Source organism: Ostrinia nubilalis, chromosome 18 (assembly GCF_963855985.1).
Source record: "Ostrinia nubilalis chromosome 18, ilOstNubi1.1, whole genome shotgun sequence".
In the NCBI taxonomy this organism is placed as follows: Eukaryota; Metazoa; Arthropoda; class Insecta; order Lepidoptera; family Crambidae; genus Ostrinia; species Ostrinia nubilalis.
The window spans coordinates 13,179,361-13,200,860 of NC_087105.1; the positions used below are offsets into that span (position 1 = coordinate 13,179,361).

Sequence of the window (21,500 nt, forward strand, 5' to 3'; positions counted from 1 at the left end):
GCACAGAAACTAAAGGGAAATGTGACAAGGGACAAATTGGAACATATTGCTTGTGAAAGCAATGATGACAGTAGCGACGTCATTATGTAAACAGTGTATATTGCTTGCATAGTACTAAAGATTATTCGCACGTTGAATACTGATACCGCAGTGGATAATGAGCACATAATTTGATTTCTTTGTGTGTGTGAATTTCTAATACGACACCGAGTTTCGAACTCAGCGCATTACTTAGCATCTCTCTATATTTCTATGGAACCAAGTTATCTCCAAAATAACATTCCACACCTTTTTAACCTAGTCAGGTAATAATTTTAATAAAATACGAAGCACGTCATCTGTCAATAGGATATATGTATAATTTAGAAGTTAATAAATTATGCATAAAATATAAACACTTTAGAAGTTTAGTTAAATCGTAGAATTTCTGAAAAACAAGTACTAAAATCGTACTGAAAAAAAATTATTAATATGTTATCTAATTTATTTAATAAAACGTCGAATTTTATCAAAGATTTTGGACTAAAGTTTTTGAAAATATTTTATAGCCTACATAGAAAAAAATTAGGATTCTAAATCGTGAAATAATTTTTTTTCGGAGCCTATTGCCTCAAAACAAACAATTAAATCTTTCCTCTTTAATTAGTATAGATTTAACAACAAAGCTTCATCTCGAAACAAAACTCTTCTTTTTCTTCTTCACGAAACAAAACTCAAATTTATTTATTAAATTAAATACATGGTACCTACATATTATACATAGTTACACCCAGATCCGTCAGAGAAATTAAAATTCATCATTTCAATTTCTGCTCGGCCGGCCAACTCGAAACAGCCTCTCGGCATAGTATCAAATGTATTTGGTCGCCGTACAAATCACCGCTTTACGACACGAACGCACGTAAACGTCACGGCGGGAAAAATGACACAGGTCCTGCCTTGACGGGCGCTCGCGCCATTCTAATCGATGTCGGCTTGCGCATTGTAATTTATACTGATATTCACATCAATATTTTGACAAAGTGGTTACTAATATTTAAACAATAACTGTAGAAATCAAATCTACAATGAATATTCTTTATTTTGGGATACTTTTATTGCAGTTATTGCTGTGTTTTTAAACCAAAAACCACGATCAAAATGTGACGTTAATCTTCAAATTTGCCAAATTATTTTTAGATTTTACTCAATAATGGTAATGAAATTCAAGAATCTATTTCATTAATGGACTACAAGAATATATGTCCGATGATTACTATATATTTTTAAGCTTATTATATGAGCATAAATAATAGATACAGGACTTTGAAAATGAGTCTGCGGCAATTTTTCCGTAAAATGGTTGTGGGAGATGGGGCACTGTGAATTAAGCAAAAGAGTTTTAGTAAATCCGTTTCATTAATGGTCAACACCAAGGATTGACCTATCTTTCGCAGTTATTAAATAATCTCTGGGTGTTGCTTAAGATAGTAATTCATGCTTCCAAAATCTTAGAAATTCGCACGAAAATGTAAAATGGCTCTTAATGAGTTACATTATGTACTCATGTAACTCATTAATTAACGTCGCGTTAAAACCTGTCTTACTATTTTAATAACCCTTTTGTCCCCAGATCTCTATCCACGACAAACATCTTCGCGTGCTCCGACCGGCCGACCGTAATATTCTCCTCCAACCACAAGCTCGTCTTCTCAAACGTCAACCTGAAGGAAGTTACGCATATGTGTTCGCTCAACGCCGTCGCTTATCCTGACAGGTAAGTTTGTTATGGCTTTTTCTCATAAAATATTACATCAGAACGTGACCACTGTTATTAAACGGTTTTGTCATTTGTAGAAATCACAATCAAAATACGATCAATATGTGAAGTAATTCATTCGCTAAACCTAAACTCTCGTAGTAAATGCTACACGTGACGTCAGACTTCAGCGTATACGTTCCCATCGATATCTGAACATTGTCTATGTGCTGACGTCAGCGCGTGAAAGAGACCACAACATTAATTTACTTCTAGTATCTCACATATATCGACTAAGGCCCAGTTTTTTGATTCATAGTTAAAATAACAAATTGTTAAATTTTGTTACTAATGGTTAAATATTAACAAAATGTAAACAAATAGTTAAAAAATGTACTAAAAGTCAAGCTAACCATTGTTCGAAAAACATTTTTTTTCTGATATTTAACCACTTGTCATTTGACATCTGTCAAATTTGACCATTGGTTATTTTAACTACGAATCAAAAAACGGGGCCTAAGGCCCAGTTTTTTGATTCATAGTTAAAATAACAAATTGTTAAATTTTGGTACTAATGGTTAAATATTAACAAAATGCTAACTAATAGTTAAAAAATGTACTAAAAGTCAAGCTAACCATTGTTCGAAAAACATTTTTTTCTGATATTTAACCACTTGTCATTTGACATCTGTCAAATTTGACCATTGGTTATTTTAACTACGATTCAAAAAACCGGGCCTAAGGGCCGTTGAGTTAATCCCAGGTTCATTATCAAGTGAAACAAATTGATGGAGGTAAAATAATCGGTTAACATTACTGTATGATTTCACAGTTTAGCCCTGGCCACAGACAGCACAGTGACGATCGGCACGATAGACGAAATCCAAAAGCTTCACATTCGCACTGTGCCTCTGGGTGAGACGCCGCGTCGCATTGCCTACCAGGAAGCCACGCAGGTATGTTACTCTATCATCCTTCATCAGTGTCATTTGATATTTATTTTGCAACTAATTTTAAAGCGTTTTTATTTATTTTTAGTTATTTTTCTTTCACTGCACGCGCATGCCATAATTTTATTCAATAATAGTTTATTGCTTAATGACCTCTTCCGAAGAAAGTCACAGAACATAATCTCAGGGCCTGCGCTGAAATGGCAATGCCAGATTTTCCATGGAAGGTGGCGTCTTTTTTTCGCGCGGCCATCGACCAAACTTTGTTTTTTGATTACAAAATAGTGTAATAAACCAAACTTACTATGGCATGTATACCATACAAAATCTGGCATTGCCATTTGCGCGGGCGCACGCACGCGTATCTGTATTGAATTATAGCATGAGTAGTGCAATGTGGCGCGAACGTGTGCGACGGAATTCCACACGTGCGGCAAGCGCGAGTGTGCAGTAACAGCGCAGCAACCCGCGCAAGTTATAGAGCAGGCTCTTAGAATTTTCACCCAGCTGTTGCTCCTTTATTTCGTTTTTTAGCAGAGGCTTTATTTTTCACCTAGCCGCTGCCATCTTCTCTTCGCTTAGTTCGCTTTATTCGTGTTATTCGTTATCTCGTGACAGAAGTACCAGACGTTTGCCGTGATCACAATGCGGGTAAACAACCATCCGCTGTTATAGATCGTATCATCACGAAGACGCGCCCCACCATTCTTCCGCTAATGTTTGAGTGTTATCGGTACAATCTAAATCATCCATGAGTGCACACGCACACTACAATAATGACGCTCGGATTGTTCGGATCAAACTCCCTGCACTCCGCGCTTTCTTCGACCAAAAATTGATGTGACGCATATTCGTGGGTGAAACGATCTACGAGGGCCGGCTGATAATTTCGCGGCCTAAGGTACTTAATGAAATAAAATAAATGGTTTCTATTTTTTATTTTGTAATATAATCTCCCTCAAAAGAAATACATTTCTTAAATCTCGCATACAATGCCTTTTACCCACCCAAAAAATTTTCAAAATGACGACCAACCGCAGCTTTAATTTCGTTGTCATCTGCATATCTCCGGCCCCGTAAGTCCTTTTTCAAATCGAAAAACAGGAAAATATCGCTAGGTAATAGGTCTTGGCTATATGGTGGGTGGTCAATCTCTGAGAACCCGGTGTCTTTCAGGGCTTGGCCTCGCAACACGTGCGGCGTGAACGGGCGCGTTGTCTTGCGGAAAGAGCAATCCGCGTGTCAGTTTCCCCCGTCATTTCTGTACAATAGCCTCGCGAACATAAAGAAATATTCTTCAGCTATCTGCCACGATTTAATTCTTTGGTCAGCCGGAACGATTTTTTCGACTTTTGAACGTTTCCTTCACTCAGTATCGTGACAGGGCGGGGGTCGTTTTCACAGGTCTCTCGTCCGTGTTGAAATAGTCGGGCCCATTTTTTAACCATAGTATATGAAGGTCCAGAATCCTGAAGAATCAATGACATCTCTTCAAAAATGTCTTTCGGTCTATTTTCCTTCTTTACGAGGAATTATGTCCGCGGCGCGCGGTGTCGAAATTCCGCAAATCTCCAGATTCGGCGGACATGGTGATGTCATTTGTTCGATAGAAATTGAACTATCTGTGCAAACTTAATTAGTGATTGCTTTTTATAATACTACTGAGTGTTGCAACTAGTGATATGAGTAACAAGCTAATTACTCATCGCTAAGTACCTTAGGCCGCGAAATTTTCAGCCGCCCCTCGTATGTATGTATATCTTGTCTTCGCTTCACTGATTCGTTATCTCTTATCAGACATTTGCCGTGATCACGATGCGGGTAGACAAGCTAGAGTGGACAGCGGGCGGCGGCACCGCAGCCGTTTGCCAGCGAGCCTCCGCTTCCAGCGCCGCAGCAGCCACTAGCGGAGCGCCGCCGCAGCAGCCCAAGCACGCGCCCAGCGCGCTCGACCTCGAGCTCCACAACCTGCTGCTGCTCGACCACCACACCTTCGAGGGTGAGTGTGACCCCGCTAGTGTGCCAGCGCGCCGCCGCAGCAGCCCAAGCACGCGCCCAGCGCGCTCGACCTCGAGCTCCACAACCTGCTGCTGCTCGACCACCACACCTTCGAGGGTGAGTGTGACCCCGCTAGTGTGCCAGCGCGCCGCCGCAGCAGCCCAAGCACGCGCCCAGCGCGCTCGACCTCGAGCTCCACAACCTGCTGCTGCTCGACCACCACACCTTCGAGGGTGAGTGTGACCCCGCTAGTGTGCCAGCGCGCCGCCGCAGCAGCCCAAGCCCAACCACCACACCTTCGAGGGTTTTTTTGAGGGTTTCCATTCATTTGCTTGGTTTCGTTGATCAGACCTAATTGTGACCTTTTTCATGGTAAACGTCTGGAAAACGAACGCGGCGGTGTGAATAATTTTTGCGTAAGTGATTGTCATAGCGCACGCAGCCTGTACGCGTTAGTTTGACTGAACCTTTAGATAAAAACGTAATGACAAGAACATCAAGTAGTTTACCATAGAAGAACGACGGACGACGCTCTTTAATTTACCACAGGGGGAGGATTTGCCCTACAACTCCTCACTCCTCGGATTGGTAAGGCCTGATGTTCGCATATTTCTCTTTTACTTTCTTATGACATCTACGGAAAGAGTGGGTTGTTCTTATTCTCTACATGAACCACAGAAGCACAGCTATGTACTAAACGGTTGACTTCATTTGACCAGATATTTTATTGTGCTGTATTGCAGTTCTCCACGCGCACCAACTGATGCCGAACGAGTTCGCGATGTCGCTGGTGTCGTGCAAGCTGAGCGACGACCCCAACCACTACTACGCCGTCGGCACCGCCATCGTCAACCCCGAGGAGTCCGAGCCCAAGCAGGTATCTATAATAGCGGCTTATGGTCTTTTCCCTTTCACCCAAGACGTTAACTACTGGATCAAGACCTTGCACATGATCCAGTCAAGCCTTGATTTCGAGTTTCTACAAGGTGTGGTTTTGTAAAACAACGCCATCTCAGGGGTGGTAGTACACATGAAAGTAATTACAAGAAAAATATAAATAAAATTTTAACTATTATGGTGTGCCCAGACTGGGCGAACGGGTTCGCGCGGCACGCTGGTCATCCTGCTCACCCTGCTCTTGAGTGAGCAGGATGCCGAGTTTGCCGCGCGAGCCCGTTCGCCCAGTCTGGACGCACCATTACTTTAATAGTACCTTGTTCAAACGTCTCCTAAAACTTGTGAGACGGCGCTTGTTACCACCATCAAGCCCGCACCACCCCCGCGTACCCCGCTACACACCGATCACATGCAGCCGCCGCCCCGGGAGAGCGGGGGAATTATCCGATAGCTCGTCCGCGTAATAATACCATTTTTCCGAATTCATGGATTTTTCCATGAACATTTAAAATATTTTTTTTATATTTTTTTGGCGTCACTACCACTGAGATGGGTGTTTTTTTTACAAAACCACAACCTGTATATTCTTCTGATTATATCGGCGTGCTCAGATGCCCTTATGTGCCTGCGGGGGTTTGACGCGAATGGCTACGTAAGCCATCTTCAGTTAGGAGACAAGTCACCAAGACAATTAGGAGTTGAAGTGGTCGCCATGGCCGAAATCGGTCGGATGACTCATCATCATCATTCATTTGCTTGGTTTCGTTGCGGCAAATAACAGATCGACTTTCTCCCGGGACAGTAATGGCTTCTGATGGTTGGGTTTTAATCACCGATCAAGCTGTAGATCCTGACTATAGAGGAATTGGAAAGAGAGGTGGCAATATTTCCGGTTTCTGAATCAAGGCCAGTAAGGCCACCCACAAGTATTTCCTCAACGACCGTTCCTGCGTTTTCCACAATCTTTGTCGTCGGTTCACCAAATAGAAGGCCTGCCTACATTACATTTTGTGACCCACTCCCTTTTCAGTTAGGCGATCCTGCAATCTTTTTTTTATCCACAATAGTGTCCGACCGAAAATGGATTTTCAGCCGAAAACGAAAACGAAAACGAAGCTTCGGCAGCAGTCTCATTTTCGGCCGAAAACGAAAACGAAAACGAAAATGACCTTCAACTGTCAAATTTCAATCTGTTTGCGATCAAATGCCCATAATTTTCGATGCTTTTACACTCTTAAATTGTTTAAGTAGTCTCGTAAACAATGAAATATGTAAAAAATTCAAAAACCGTATTTTGACCAAAAACATATTGACGTTTGACGGATTTGGATAATGGATTGTTTAAAGAAAACCGGCATTAGTGACCTGGAGGAAGTGAAGGAGAAATAAAGGGTATCCAGTGGCAATTTTTCAACTTCAAAAATTAATACAAATGACAGAAATGTTTTTTTATTATTATTTATTACTAATGCAAACTGGAGTTTAACAATGCGGATTATTTTTTTATAGGCAATATCGTTTAAATGATGCCCGTTTTACTCTAGGCACTTTTACAGCCGGACTCTTACATTCGCAACTACGCGAGAGCAAAACGCGCTGGTAATTTTCTTGCAACTTCACGGCTGATATTTTCTTACGGAACCTGAATTATTTGAGGATTGTTACTGTAAATTTTTTGACTTGAGATATCCCCACAAGAAAAAGTCGCATAGTGTGAGATCTGGTGACCGAGGCGTATTTCAAATATTGCTCAATTGCGAACTCTGTGGGCTCCTGACCAAGTGACTCATGACGTATTTCAAATCCGCATTAACTTAATAAAACCCTTTGGCTTTATTTGAATTCAATTTTGAACTTGGAAAATTCCCGCTGGACACCTTTGTACCGTAACCTCACTTCACAACTTCAAAACAGTGTGACAATATCCCGTCCGTTGTCTGATTGGAACCATGAGTGCACACGATTCACTCCCGAAGATATCAGAACGTTATATATACGTCACCATTTTATTCAAGTATTTCTGATATTCGGTTTGGCCGAAGCTTCGGCTGGTTTTTGGCCGAAAACGAAAATATGGCCGAATGTCCATTTTTTGGCCGAAAATGGCCGAAAACGAAAACGAATATTCGGTCGGTCACTAATCCACAACGAGGAAGCTCTTGGCCTGTATCTCACCTGAGGTGGAATTGTGTAAAGCAATCGTAATCATTTGATAGTTCATAACGTACGATAAAGTCAGTTAAACAAAGCGTTTGACAGAATAATCGTACGTTATGAACTGTCAAATGATTACAATTGCTTTACACAATTCCACCTCTGATGGTAAGTCTATATCGGTTACTCTGATTCCATAGTATCACATTAACCCTTCCACTTGCAGGGCAGACTCCTGCTCTTCCACTGGTCAGAAGGCAAGCTACTCCAGGTCGCCGAGAAGGAGATTAAAGGCGCCTGCTACGCCATGGTGGAGTTCAACGGGAAACTGCTGGCTTCTATCAACAGTACAGTGAGTCCGCTCCCCTTTGTTATTCTTACCGGGACCATTTGCTTTTAATATAAGAGACTAGCTGACCCGGCGAACTTTGTTCCGCCTTAATGGCAATAAATAAGCAGACTTTTTTTTTAATTTCGAACGGGATAAAAAGTATCCTATGTCCTTCACCTGGCTCTAAACTACCTCCCTGACAATTTTCAGCTAAATCGGTTCAGCCGTTCTTGAGTTATAAGTGGTGTAACTAACACGACTTTCTTTTATATATATAGATATAGCCCTAATGAGAAGTAGCCCAAGTGAGAATTAGACTTAATTAGAAGTAGCCAAAATGAGAAGTGGCTATAATGAGAAGTAGTAAATTAGCGAGTCGGTTGCCATAATGAGAATTAGCCCTAATGCGCCTAAAGGATTTCTTTATACAAAACGAGGAAGCTCTTGGCCTGCTTATCACCTGATGGAAAGTGATGATCAAGCCGAAGGTGGAAGCGAGCTTGAATCCTCAACCACAGAGGAACTGTCAATCTTACCTCCAATGCTGTTTATCACTATGAAAATCCTAATCCAAAATGTAAGCTGATACAATCAGTGGAGTGATGTTTGCGAAACGATTTATTGACTAAGATCAACATTCAGAGTTCTGTGTTTATGATGCCATTCCTTTTTGACAACGTTTTTTTAGCTAACTTTAAGTTCCTTTTTTCACCGATGAACTTACGATCTCGGAAAACCTGTAATGTTTGAATAGATTCAACAAAGTTCAGCGTGATAAAAACCAAGTGAAGGACTTTTTATCCCATATCCTTTTATCAAGTTAACCATAGACAAAAATCACTCTACCTAATCGGAGCAAGGACCTTTTATCAAGCGCACCATAGACAAAAATCACTCTCTACCTAATCGATGTTCTCTTTGACTGATTAAAATAATCAAAATTTCAGGTCTAGACTGAAATAAAATTTCTTACAGGTGCGGTTATTCGAATGGACGTCCGACAAGGAGTTGCGGTTAGAATGCAGCCACTTCAACAACATCGTAGCTCTATATCTGAAGGTCAAGGGAGACTTCATATTAGTTGGTGATATCATGCGATCCATGTCATTATTACAGTATAAACAGGTTAGTAAAGTTTCTTTAGTTTTACACAATATTCTTGAAGTACTGTGATGGTAACTTTTATTTGTAGGAATTAGAAAACTGAAGCTTGCTGAAAAGCTGGATGAAATTTTGTTTCGATTTTATGTGTTTTTCCCTTCTCTCCTCATTACGTGTTTCGAGTTTTACAATCGCTTGTTTGAACATGGCCAATTTTTTAAATACACAAATATGTTTTATGCATGGTGTAGCATCAAGTCAAATATTTGACTTTGACAAAACAATTGTTTATACCAAAAATTACTAGCAGCTTTTAAAAGCTAATGTGACTAAGGCCCAGAACACACGGTGAAACCACACATGACGCGACCAGTTTGAAACCGGTTTGAAATGGTCGCGTCATGTGTGGTCTCTCAACGGAATCTATGTATGGCAGAAACTTAGATGCTACTCAAAAGTAACTAGAAGTTGCAGTTGCGTTTCACCGTGTGTTCTGGGCCTAACTCATACACTATCACATAGTAATTCGTAATCATCTGACGATGGTATACAATACAAAATGGTTTCCGCAGATGGAGGGCAGTTTTGAAGAGATAGCGCGCGACCACAGCCCCAACTGGATGACGGCCGTGGAGATCCTCGACGACGACACCTTCCTCGGCGCCGAGAATAACTTCAACATGTTCATTTGCCAGAAAGATGGGTGAGTGTGTGTATGGTTTCAAATATTATCATCATCATTTCAGCCACAGGACGTCCACTGCTGAACATAGACCTCCCCCAATGAGTTCCACATCGCCCGGTTGGTAGCGGCCTGCATCCAGCAGCGCCTTCAAACCTAAAGCAACGGTTTCAAATATGATTATTTAATTTTTATATCTTGTTTGCGAGTTTGTTGTAAATTTCTAAAGGCGATCTCTTTACTGCAACAGCATTTGACTGGGTTCACCTGTATGACAAAGAGTATGATTTGGTATGTACGTGATAGACTCTGTCGATAACGGCCACAGCCGTTGACGGCCGGCATCGCATTAGCCGACTGTCGCCTATCATGGTTTTCGTTTACTACGGTCAGCGTCGCTTAGTCGATCACTGTCGCAAACAATCGCTCGTCTGACAATGAGGGCTATCGTTTTTATACTTAACAGTTGGCACCCCTGGCGATTGACAGGACCTTACTCGACAGTGGCGCCATCTTGATGAGTGCAAATGCGATAGTCCTCCTACCACTTTCGCGCTCACCAGTTGGTGCCACTGTCTTCGCTACTAGCAAGTGACAGGACCTTACTCTACAGTGGCGCTAACTGGTGAGCGCTAGAACGATAGCCCTCATTCCCTAACGCCTCGCATTACAACGCGCTAAAGTTCAAACTTATATTTGTCCATTCCAGTGCCGCGACGACAGACGAAGACCGGCAGCAGTTAGAAAACATGGGCCGCTTCCACATCGGGGACATGGTTAATGTAATGCAGCACGGCTCGCTCGTGGCGCAGCACGCAGACACCGCCGCGCCCGTCGCCAACCCTGTGCTTCTGGCTACCGTCACCGGCGCCATCTGTGAGTACTACCAGGCCTGTTCATCTCCGCGAGTTTACATCGAAAACAAAACACGCACGATGGCCCACCTACAGGATACTATTCGACAACGCCTCACATACGAGCGAACATTGACTCACGCACGAGTATTCTTGTGTATGATGGAAGAAAATCGTGTACTAAATACTGTGCAGTATTTAACTGCCTAAATAATAATAAAAACACAGAATGTACTTTTTTATGTTGCCTCAAGACACTGAGAGGTAAATAAGTAGTTAATATTATTCATGATAAATATGATAATTCATGCTAAATCATGTATTTCCTCCGCCATTTTCCAGTTTGGCACCTCACGTCACAACATTTTACCGATGTCAGCCCTATAGCTTCGGCGCAGTGCCTGATCGGCACGACGTTTGTCAACGACTGACGTTTGTCAACAAAATGGTGCTTGAGTCAAGCACCATTTTAAAGCAGCTTGACTCTTGAGACAGGCTTAATTACACCATATTGTTAATGACATTGAGCATACATTTTTTTAAATACCTTCGCGAAGTAAAACTTCTGTACGTAATACTTATTATTATTCTGTGGTACTAGGCTTGTGTAAAGCCTGGTCCGTGAGCACGTAGAAAGCTCGTACACTCACTGCGAAGGATGGGTAGCTTGGGGCCATTGGACGAAATTCTACGTACTCACGGACCAGGCTTTAGTACATGTACTATGTACTATAGTTCATTCAACTTATGATGGTGATTTAGACAGATAAAACGTTTCGTTTTATGATTCTAACTTTCTACGAATAAAAATATTGAGTTGTAAAAATCACTTACTTTTGTGTGTTTTCATCCTTCCGAAATATCAATCACTAATCTTTCTCAATTAACCTAAACAAGAATTTCTATTTATTTATTAGTTTATTATTTAGAAAAAAATGTGATTTTTTTTTAAATGAATTGCTTCTGCGTTAGTCGGAACTTTTGCTCATAGGGATGGGACATAAACAATCGCAATAAATCAGTAATCGGCATGGTGGTCATCTTACCATCGAATCACGATTATTATCTCAGGCAGGTCAAAGCTAAGTCAGTACGTGTGCGTTTGCCTTTGATGACGGTTTTGTTTTATGCGATTTCTCCCCGTATTGTTTGTTATTGTTATTTTGATGTTTTATTGAATAAAATGCATATATTTAATTCTTTGTGATTTATTTTGTACCACTAAGAATATTCACGTTTATTCCATTTCCAGATAGTTCAAATTCATAGATAAAATTTTGATCAAGATTAAAAATCAAACAAATAAAAGGCGATTAGATTTCTATAGAAAATATTCTCGATTCTAAAAAATATCGGTTAGGTTTATAAGGAGCGCCTCACTAAATAGAACTGTCATAATCACCATCTTACGCTGAATGGACTATAATAGTAAGCAATTCCTTTAAGTGAACGAGAACGAACTATTCCTTTTTGGTCGTTCAAATCGGTCTTTTAGTTCACTTTAGTACAGCCGATCACGAATGAATAAGTGTGAACGAGACATGAAATTGGTGACAAGCGCGCGAGCGAAATGGATTCGACTCTGTGTGTTGCGTGTATTTTGCGACATTGTACTATAAATTGATAGTAATAAAGACGTTTTTCGTCCGATCTTATTAAAAAATCGATGTACTGAAATGAACAGACTAATAGTGCTAGAATGAGATGTGACTGATGTGAGCGCGAGTGAGATGGCTACGACTCTGTAACTCTGTTGCGAGTATTTTTCGATATTGGACCATAAATACATAGGAATAAAGACTTTTTCGTTCGATGTACCTAATAGAATCAGTGTACTAAAATGAACTAATAGTACTAGAAGACCGAATTAGTTTATTTGACCGATTGTACTAGTTCGGAGCGATCAGTTCAGTGTCTGAGTAAAAACAAGCCTAGTGAGTACACGTGACGTCACGCGGCACGGCTCGCTCGTGGACACGTGACGTCACCGCCGCGCCCGTCGCCAACCCCGTGCTGCTGGCGACCGTCACCGGCGCCATCTGTGAGTACACGTGACGTCACGCAGCACGGCTCGCACGCTGTGACGTCATATCATCACCAGGCCCTTTGTGCCCAACCCGTTTGGCCAGGGTGTAGGCAAATCATTTGTCTTTGGTAAATTGGAGAGCTTAGGGCATGCTCCTGCAGTTGAGAGACTAATGCCCGTTTTCACCATCAATCCCTAACTTTTAAATGACCCCTATGGTAACACATAACAGGAATTATCATAGGGGTCACTTAAAAATTATAGGGATTGATGGTGAAAACGGGCATTAGTCTCTCAACTGCAGGAGCATGCCCTAAGCTCTCCAATTTACCAAAGACAAATGATTTGCCTACACCCTGGCCAAACGGGTTGGACGTCATCATTGGCTAATTGTCATTGGCCTGCATATAAGGTCACCTTATTATAAGCAGACTGGTGAGGCAATAATAATTCGATATTTTCTTCTCCACAGGTCTAGTAGTCCAATTGCCACAAGAACTGTACGAGTTCCTCCACCAGCTAGAAGAGCGACTGACGCACACGATTAAGTCGGTCGGCAAGATCCCGCACTCTTTCTGGAGGTCGTTGAACTCAGATATCACCACCGAGGCGGCCGAAGGATTCATAGACGGTGATCTCATCGAAAGCTTCCTGGACCTCTCCCGGGATATACAGAAGGAGACCATACAAGGGATGCAGGTGGGTCCCACTGGGTTGCTACAGTCGTAGTGCTAATTTAAAATAATTTTATACTTATGTTGATCAAATTCTCTGACATAGCTATTATCATCAGACATCTCCCCTTTACCACACGCGTAATGTTTTAGGGGTTTTATCGTGCAAATAACCATCCGATCTGTTTGCCATAAAATCTGTAGATGAGTATTTCTCAAAAAAAATGTACGTAACGAAACGGTAGTAACGAAATAGTAAGGCCATAAGGCTTGTTATACATTGGCGAAATATTGTGAATGCTCTTTATTTATTCAATTCGAAATATTTGTAAGTATGCACCCAAATACGAGGTAATATTAAGGGGTTAGAAATAAAATAAGGGAGTAATCATTCATACTATTTTAATAAAATTATTTTTGTTCCATCATGTTTATCCATTTTGAGTCGTTCTCTGTAAGCTTTTTGCCTTTCGGCATTGGTTTTTGGCGGCATTCCTAAAAAAAACAAAAGAAGTAATCACATAAAAACGTAATCTAAATGATTTGATAATTTTTTGCTGGTGGCACTTCTGTAAAGCAGATAGTATCCAATCCTTTTGTTATTAACGCTCTATATTTTTTTAAATTAATTAAGTAGTGAATATTACTATGCTTAGTCAGGTAATAACAGTATACACTCAGCATTATGTTGTACTTTTTCGTAACGTAACGAAATTCGCAAAAAACGTAACGAAATATTAGACAAAATGAGATCAGAAACAAGTATTTTTTTGATAAAATTTGTTACAGCAAATATAAAAGCTTACTAAATGTTCGTACCACACGTATTACAAAAAATGGTTAAATGAAGACTTACCGTTCTATATAAAATCGCTGATTTTACTGCCTGTTACGAAAAAGTAATCCCACAAAACACACACGTTTTCACTAATTTTCGCGATAGATTTTATGGCGGAGACGTCAGGCCAACAGCCATTCAGAGTGCAGCTATTGTTGTCCGTGTAAAATAAATACGGAATTGTTCAGAAACCATGGGAAAGTAGAAATAAATCGTAACTAAAGAGTAAATAACGAAATAGTAAATGAGAGCGACTCATTTTGTTTTTTTGCTTTAAATTGCCAATTCATTATGACACCCCATAGAAAATCAATTTGATACAGAAACTGCGATTACTGTAGAACGATAATACAAAGAAATTTACAATAATTTAGTTACGTATCGCATTTTATGAAACAAAAATACATGAAAAAGCTAGGGTGGCAAACAGGTTTTTGTATGAAAGGTAAAAAAGGACTATTTTTAAAATATCTAAATATTTGGTAATAAGTAGGATTATAGCTATAATTCTTCGTTATCTTAAAGATTCATCCTTCAAAATTGTGTGTGTGTTTTTTTTGTGTGATGATTTATAAATATAAAACTTTTGAACTGTTTCAAAGCACACTTTTTTTTTTCAAAATGTACATTTTTTTTGAGAAATACTCAGATATCGTTTCGTTTGCGATATGAAAACCCTTTAAGCTTCAACCACACCAACGCGCGCAGATCAAAGGCCAATGACAGGTCGCGCGACTCATGACAGTTCACGCGACCTGTCATTTCACTATGATCGCGCAGGCAATGGGTATCTTCGCGCGTTGGTGTGGTTGAAGAATTAGTGCTCTTATTCCCCACAAAATACCTTAAAAATTGATTTGACTTTTCTACTAGACCTTGCCTTGCTTTTGTCTCTACAAAACTAGAGTTGGCAAACCTAGACATGCATGCATGTTACTTTATTACTAATATAGGACCTTTTGTTCCAGATCGACGATGGAGACGGGATGAAAAGGGATGCAACCGTAGATGACTTAATAAAAATCGTGGAAGATCTCACGCGGATACATTAATGTTTACAGTGATATAAAGAGATAAAATAGTTCACGAAGGTGACTTGCGGTGGTGTTCGGTTCGGTTCGCAATAGTTGATGCTTTGATTGCAATATGAAGAGTACATATTGAAGGATTAAATCCTATATCAATCCATAAGCGTAGATAGAGCCTTGCTTAATAAGCGTTAATCTCTTTCCAATTTTGTTTAGAATATAATATCTTGTTTGAGAAATCTGATTTATATGTAAAATGTTAAGATCAAGCTATTTTCGTGGACTGTTTTATCTACTATTTAGTCGAGAAAATGTATTAAATACTATTATGTACTTCAGATGTACTTGTTTCATTGATCACTAACCATCAAGAGGCATTAAAGGATTAAAGAAAACATCATTTCATATTTAATTACCTATATTTATTTAATTCATTCATTTCTATGATTACATCACAGAAAGTCATAATAATCACAGTTTCATAGTATTGTTAAAAATACTGAATGCATTTATTGCGAGCAAAGCATAATCTAGCAAAAAGTTGCACACAAACCAGCAATGGAATATAGAAAATAGTAAATTAAATAACCCTAATAAATAAAAAATATAACATTGTGTAAAATGTCTAATCTATTAGCCATTGTGAGGAATAAACTATTTGATACATACAATACAATTATTATTAATAACAACACAAATTATCAAATGTAACTAGAATTATAATTTGTACAATCTATGTTGGAATTTTTGCATACAAATGTTAGTCAAGATTATTATGTAATGATAATTAAGTCATACCACAGGTCATATCATACTGTTGCAAATTATCTATCATAAATGGAAGTCAGTGGGTGACCTTGCAATGAACTCTAAAATAAATACATTAAACTTTTACCGAGTTTGTACTTGTAGTATGTTTTCGTTAATATTCTTTACATTCTCCACAAGTCCTCTCAAAGGTCCTGAAGGAAAGTGGATGGTTCATTATTCCAAATGTATTTAAATTATCCAGATACAGATCTGAGACATCATTGAAATTTACTGGTAAATTAAATTATACATTTATTCCAATTTGTCTTTGAGCTTACCAATGTGAGTGTGAAACTATACAATTTGTTTATTTATTTGGGAAAGTAAAAGTAATGAGTGAATAAAAAAACTCATGAACAAAATAGGTCAAAAAATATCATAAACCAGTAAAACTAGCATTTACAAAGAATATTATGCATTAATTGTACAGCCTGTATTTTGAGACCCTCAAAAGGAACAAATTGTGATTTGTTTATGATGAAAACGGGCATTCTTACTTTCTGTACTTCTCTGCCTTATGGTGCAGAAACCACATGAGTGCAAACAGACAGCTGGGTGGACTGGCAAGAGGTCCTGGGGAGCTGAGCATCTCCTCAATCTCGGGAATTGTCTTCTCAACTACTTCTATGATTTCATCATCCACTCCTCCACCTGAAACATCAAATTTTAGAGTAAAAGTTCTTGCAATGAGTTTTTATAGGTTTCAAGTTCAACTTCTTTGGTTGATTGATAATAATTATACTATATCACAACACTGCAGACTGTTGAAATGGCTGGATCAAGTTGTAAACAAACCAACCTTGTTCAGTTTTCATTTCGTCTGTCACTTCACAGTAGTATAATGTTTGTAGTGCTCCTTGAACTCCCACTCCAGCCCTGTAAAGAGATAATATTTTATTGATAAGATAACAGATAATACAAAAAATTAATAAGTTATTAGGTTGACTTTTAAATTCTAGAATATTTGCAGTTAAGTAATTAAATTCTAGAAGCCTATTCTGTTTTGTAGACTTCAAAGGGAAGTGAATATTGTACTGAGCCCCACTGATGTTTTAATAATTTTCTTTAGATACCTGTATGATATGATCCTCTGCAGATCCTTGAGTTCAACATTATAGCCACACTCCTCGAGCACTTCCTCTCTAGCTATTTCATTAATTGGCTTCTCCTTATCAATAATGCCGGCGCACATTTCAAGGGCAATGCCTAGAGAGGCCGGGTACTTCTTTGTGTCTATAAAATCTTCGTCACGGTCATCAGGATGGACACAGTTGTAATAAATTGCTAAAACAAACAATATAGTGAGGTAATTATGGATAGTAAAGTAAGCATTATGTACATACTTTAGTACCTATGTCAAAACATAGAAGATACTTACCAGGACGGAATTGCTTCACAAAAACCATAACTTTACGAGTAACGTTGAAGACTATAATGGCGACGCTGTCATGGACTTCTAGCAGGTCCCAGGTCTTCTTCTTGCCATTCTGCGTGTAGTTGAGCCTGAAAGGCTTCACGTACGGAGAGTCGGGAAGCGGGCTGAGATACACTTGCTTCAAATCTTCCATTGCAAATTAATAACCTCACCTGTGAAGAGAATATTTATTTAATTATGGACTGCAGGACTGGATTGAATATTTTGACCAATTTTATAATTGACTACCTAGAGTTTCAAAGTAATTAATCAACTGAACCTGCCAGAAGCCTCGCCTGAAGAAAGCTGAAGAAATTAAATTCTGAAAAATCGAATTGAAGGAAGTAAAGTGACCAAAAACATCTTTATTTGACAGTCAGTGTCAGTACTGTCAGACAGACACAGATAAGGATTAGCTGTGATTAGAGCAGACAGACGTCAGTCAAAAAAAGGGAAGGGAGGTGCAAGCAAGCAGCAAATATCGATTGTAATCGATGTTCAAAGGTTTCATAATCATGCATGGGTGATTGATTTGCTTCATGTTTACCATAGACAGCTTGAAGCAGCTAGTATCGACAGGTTCAAGCTGTGACTGTTCGAGGAGTGTGCCTCATGCCTCTCCACACAACTCCTGGGAGGTTATTTTTCAATCATAATAACGCCACTTCAATACTCACACACACTTTATTATTAAAATATTATCAAATCTATTACATATTAAATATTAAAACATTTACAACTGAATCTATCGAAATTCAATAATACAAAGATACAATGTCACATTTTCTTGCTTTTCTACACCTGTCATTATTTTCAAACTTTATTCTAATGCTGTTTACTTTTAAAATAAAACCTGCCAGCAACATGTCATCTCATGATAAAATTATATATCCTAACATCCCCTCTGAATTTTATCTTTATATAATCATAACAACTACCTATCTACTCCTTAAAACCCAACTTAACTAACTTACCCAATACAACCATACAACAAATATACTTTTGAATTAATTAACCTAAACACCTTACATAACTAACTTAAAATTAAAATTTCAAGTTAACTCCCAAAAACCTTATATTCTAATAAACCTACATAATTCGTCACATCACAAATGTCCACTATGTATCACTCACTATACATTGTCTAAGTCTCAAAAACTTTGTTCTATCCAGTGGTTTAGTTAAAATATCAGCCAAATTGTCTTTAGTAGGACAATAATAAATTTCTAATAAATTTTTATCTAATTTCTCCTTAATAAAATGGTATTTCACATCAATGTGCTTGCTCCTCCTATTTAAGATTCCGTTTTTAATCAAAACTATTGCTGATTGATTATCAACAAACAATTGTGTTTTTGGTAACTCGCCTGTCAACTCATGAATCAGACTCTGAATGTAAAGCAGATCTTTTATACACTCGGCTGCAGATATATATTCAGCCTCAGTACTAGACAAAGCAGTTACTGACTGTTTGCGAGAACACCAGTGAATTGGACCACCACCATAAAACACTACAAAACCAGTCGTGCTCTTCCTAGTATCAGGATCACCTGCAAAGTCTGCATCACAATATGCTTTTAAACTTAGATCGCTACCACGAACATATTTTATACCACTGCTAACTGTATTTTTAATATATCTAAAAATGTTTTTAATATTTGCAAAATCATTCAAATTAGGATGTTCCTGATGTCTACTACAATAACCAACATGAAACGACAGATCTAATCTTGTTTTGTTCACTAAATACAACAACGAGCCGATTAATTGCCTATAACGATGCACATCATCATCACCACCTTTCCCCTCTTGATGTGTATCTATCAAAATATCTGGATGACTACTATCCTTTAAGCTTTTGTATTTAAATTTATCTAAAAGTTGATTTATATAACTTTCCTGAAAAATTTTTATAAAATTTTCTTCAATTAACACATCAAAACCTATAAACTTTTCAGTTTTATCAAATTTCCGCATTTCAAATTCCGTTTCTAATTGATTTATTATTTTATTTAAACATGTCTCATCCTTACCAATTAAAATACCATCATCTACGTAAATTGCTAAGTATATATTTTTATTTTTATTATGAAACACACATGGATCTAATTTCATTTGTATCAATCCCAATTTCTTCAAAAATTCCGTCAACCTCTTATTCCACATAAGTGGCGCTTGCTTCAACCCGTACAAACTTTTCTTTAATTTACACACCTTATTTTCTTTGTCCTTTATGTTGTATCCTAAGGGTATCTCCATAAAAATATCTTCATTTAATTCCCCATATAAAAACGCTGTTTTCACGTCGAACTGCTTTATTTTAAACCCTTGTTGAGCTGCAATAGCCAACAACAATCTAACACTTGTTGTGTTTACCACTGGACTATATGTTTCTTTATAATCAATGTTATACTTTTGTAAAAAACCTCTTGCCACTAATCTAGCCTTATATCTTCCACCAGGCTTTATTGTAAAAATCCATTTACTTGATATTATTTTTCTATTTCCTGCTTCCTCCCTTTCTACAATTTCCCATGTTTTATTCTTCTCTAAAGATTCTTTTTCTTCATCAATTGCTTTCTTCCATAAATCTTTATCAACACTACTCAAAACTTCCGTAAAAGTTAAAAACGAACTCTCTAAATCATAATCCATTAGCCTAGAAGGTAATCTCCTCTCTCTATTTGGTAAAATCCTTAAACCATCACTGTCTTCAACAGCTGAATCTTCTCTAACCTCCCCTCTCAAATTTATATTTTCTTCAATACAATCTTCAATATTCTCAGTATTTCCACCATCAACTTCAACATCTTCAACTCTATCTTCAAAAACATCGGTAACTCTTTCTTCACAAACACCATTATCTTCAACACCATTTCTAATATCTTCATTAACTTCTTCATTACCAACACCACCGCTTATAACTTCATCACAAATATCACCATTAATATCACCATTAATATCTTCATCACTAATATCAACACTAATTTCTTTAAATAAATTATTTAAATCACTTTGTCTCACTTCCCTATAACACGTTTTTAAAAACTCACTAACATCACTCTTACTATTATTAAACGTTACATCTCTTGAATAATAGATTTTAAAATGTAAAGGATCCCATATTTTATATCCGTTATTAGTATAACCTACTAAAAGCCCTTTACTGCTTCTTGAGTCAAGTTTATTTAACTGAAAATTATTTTTAAAGTATGTTAATGATCCGAAAATATTTAAGTGTTTTAAATTTGGTATTCTATTAAACCACATCTCCGCCGGTGTTTTAATGTTTACTGTGTTTGAACATCTGTTTAATAAATAAGCAGAAGTTAAAACCGCTTAGGCCATCCTCTCTGCGAACTCCTGTCTGCTTACACTCAGAGTTCTGATCCATGATTTGGCATTTATTTCTGTAAAATTTAACAATATAATTATCATCAGCTAATTTAGACACAGATAATAAATTCTTTTTAAGTTGGGGTACACATAAAACATTCTTAAAACGTTGATAATTTAAAATTTTCTTCCGACATATTGTTATTTTAAAATTTTCCAAAACAAAATCAGGATAGATCTTTAACTTTCATTCTTCTTCTTATTCAAGAGATAATTCTTACAGCCCTCTGGATACGTACGCTGGGCCCATAACCTGTTCGAGGAGTGTGCCTCATGCCTCTCCACACAACTCCTGGGAGGTTATTTTTCAATCATAATAACGCAGAGAGCAGAAATAACAGGAGTAGCAGCGCGCGTTTATTTCCATACAAAAAAAATTCGCCATTTCCTGAGGGGGACGAGGTAATGACATTTGTGTAACAGCTGATGGCGCTGAGACACTATCGATATTTTTGTCGATGAGAATCATTGCTCTATGGTTCATAGTCTATGGCTCGTTTAAAAAAATGATATGAATTAATTTATTATCCTATGGGAGATTCAACATTTCAGATCTCTATTTAAAGGAAAATACGCAAAAGTTTGGCATTTCTTCCCTAGCACGAATAC

At 38.2% G+C, this 21,500-nt stretch overlaps 2 protein-coding genes across 3 annotated transcripts in view; one reads left to right on the forward strand and one right to left on the reverse strand.

Annotated features, from left to right (window-relative positions):
• LOC135080781 (DNA damage-binding protein 1) overlaps positions 1–15,611 on the forward strand; it is a 36,786-nt gene extending 21,175 nt beyond the window's left edge. Inside the window, exons 14-23 of the mRNA XM_063975509.1 lie at positions 1,613–1,756; positions 2,571–2,694; positions 4,486–4,687; positions 5,430–5,563; positions 7,964–8,089; positions 9,044–9,193; positions 9,742–9,872; positions 10,561–10,727; positions 13,204–13,430; positions 15,212–15,611. Coding sequence (XP_063831579.1) covers positions 1,613–1,756; positions 2,571–2,694; positions 4,486–4,687; positions 5,430–5,563; positions 7,964–8,089; positions 9,044–9,193; positions 9,742–9,872; positions 10,561–10,727; positions 13,204–13,430; positions 15,212–15,295 — 1,489 coding nt within the window. The 3' untranslated portion in view covers positions 15,296–15,611. The remainder of the gene's footprint in view (positions 1–1,612; positions 1,757–2,570; positions 2,695–4,485; positions 4,688–5,429; positions 5,564–7,963; positions 8,090–9,043; positions 9,194–9,741; positions 9,873–10,560; positions 10,728–13,203; positions 13,431–15,211) is intronic.
• Positions 15,488–17,849, reverse strand: LOC135080780 (uridine diphosphate glucose pyrophosphatase NUDT14-like). 2 transcript variants are annotated; one of them, XM_063975505.1, is made up of 5 exons: positions 17,745–17,849; positions 17,460–17,668; positions 17,155–17,365; positions 16,881–16,957; positions 15,488–16,732 (listed from the first exon to the last, which is right to left on the reverse strand). In XM_063975505.1, the coding sequence occupies exons 2-5, from the start codon at positions 17,647–17,649 to the stop codon at positions 16,575–16,577; spliced, it is 636 nt and encodes a 211-aa protein (XP_063831575.1). In that variant the 5' UTR covers positions 17,650–17,668; positions 17,745–17,849; the 3' UTR covers positions 15,488–16,574. The 2 variants fall into 2 exon arrangements, with proteins under 2 accessions (XP_063831575.1, XP_063831578.1); XM_063975508.1 differs by having other exon boundaries at positions 17,460–17,663; positions 17,787–17,797.
• Positions 17,850–21,500: the final 3,651 nt, after the last annotated feature.

Coding starts and splice junctions, on each gene's coding strand:
- LOC135080780 (XM_063975505.1), bottom strand. CDS start 17,649: ATGGAAGATTTGAAGCAAGTGTATCTCAGCCCGCTTCCCGACTCTCCG. Junction 17,366..17,459: donor TGTGAAGCAATTCCGTCCTG/GTAAGTATCTTC, acceptor TGTTTGTTTTAG/CAATTTATTACAACTGTGTC. Junction 16,958..17,154: donor CAGAGGATCATATCATACAG/GTATCTAAAGAA, acceptor ATCTCTTTACAG/GGCTGGAGTGGGAGTTCAAG.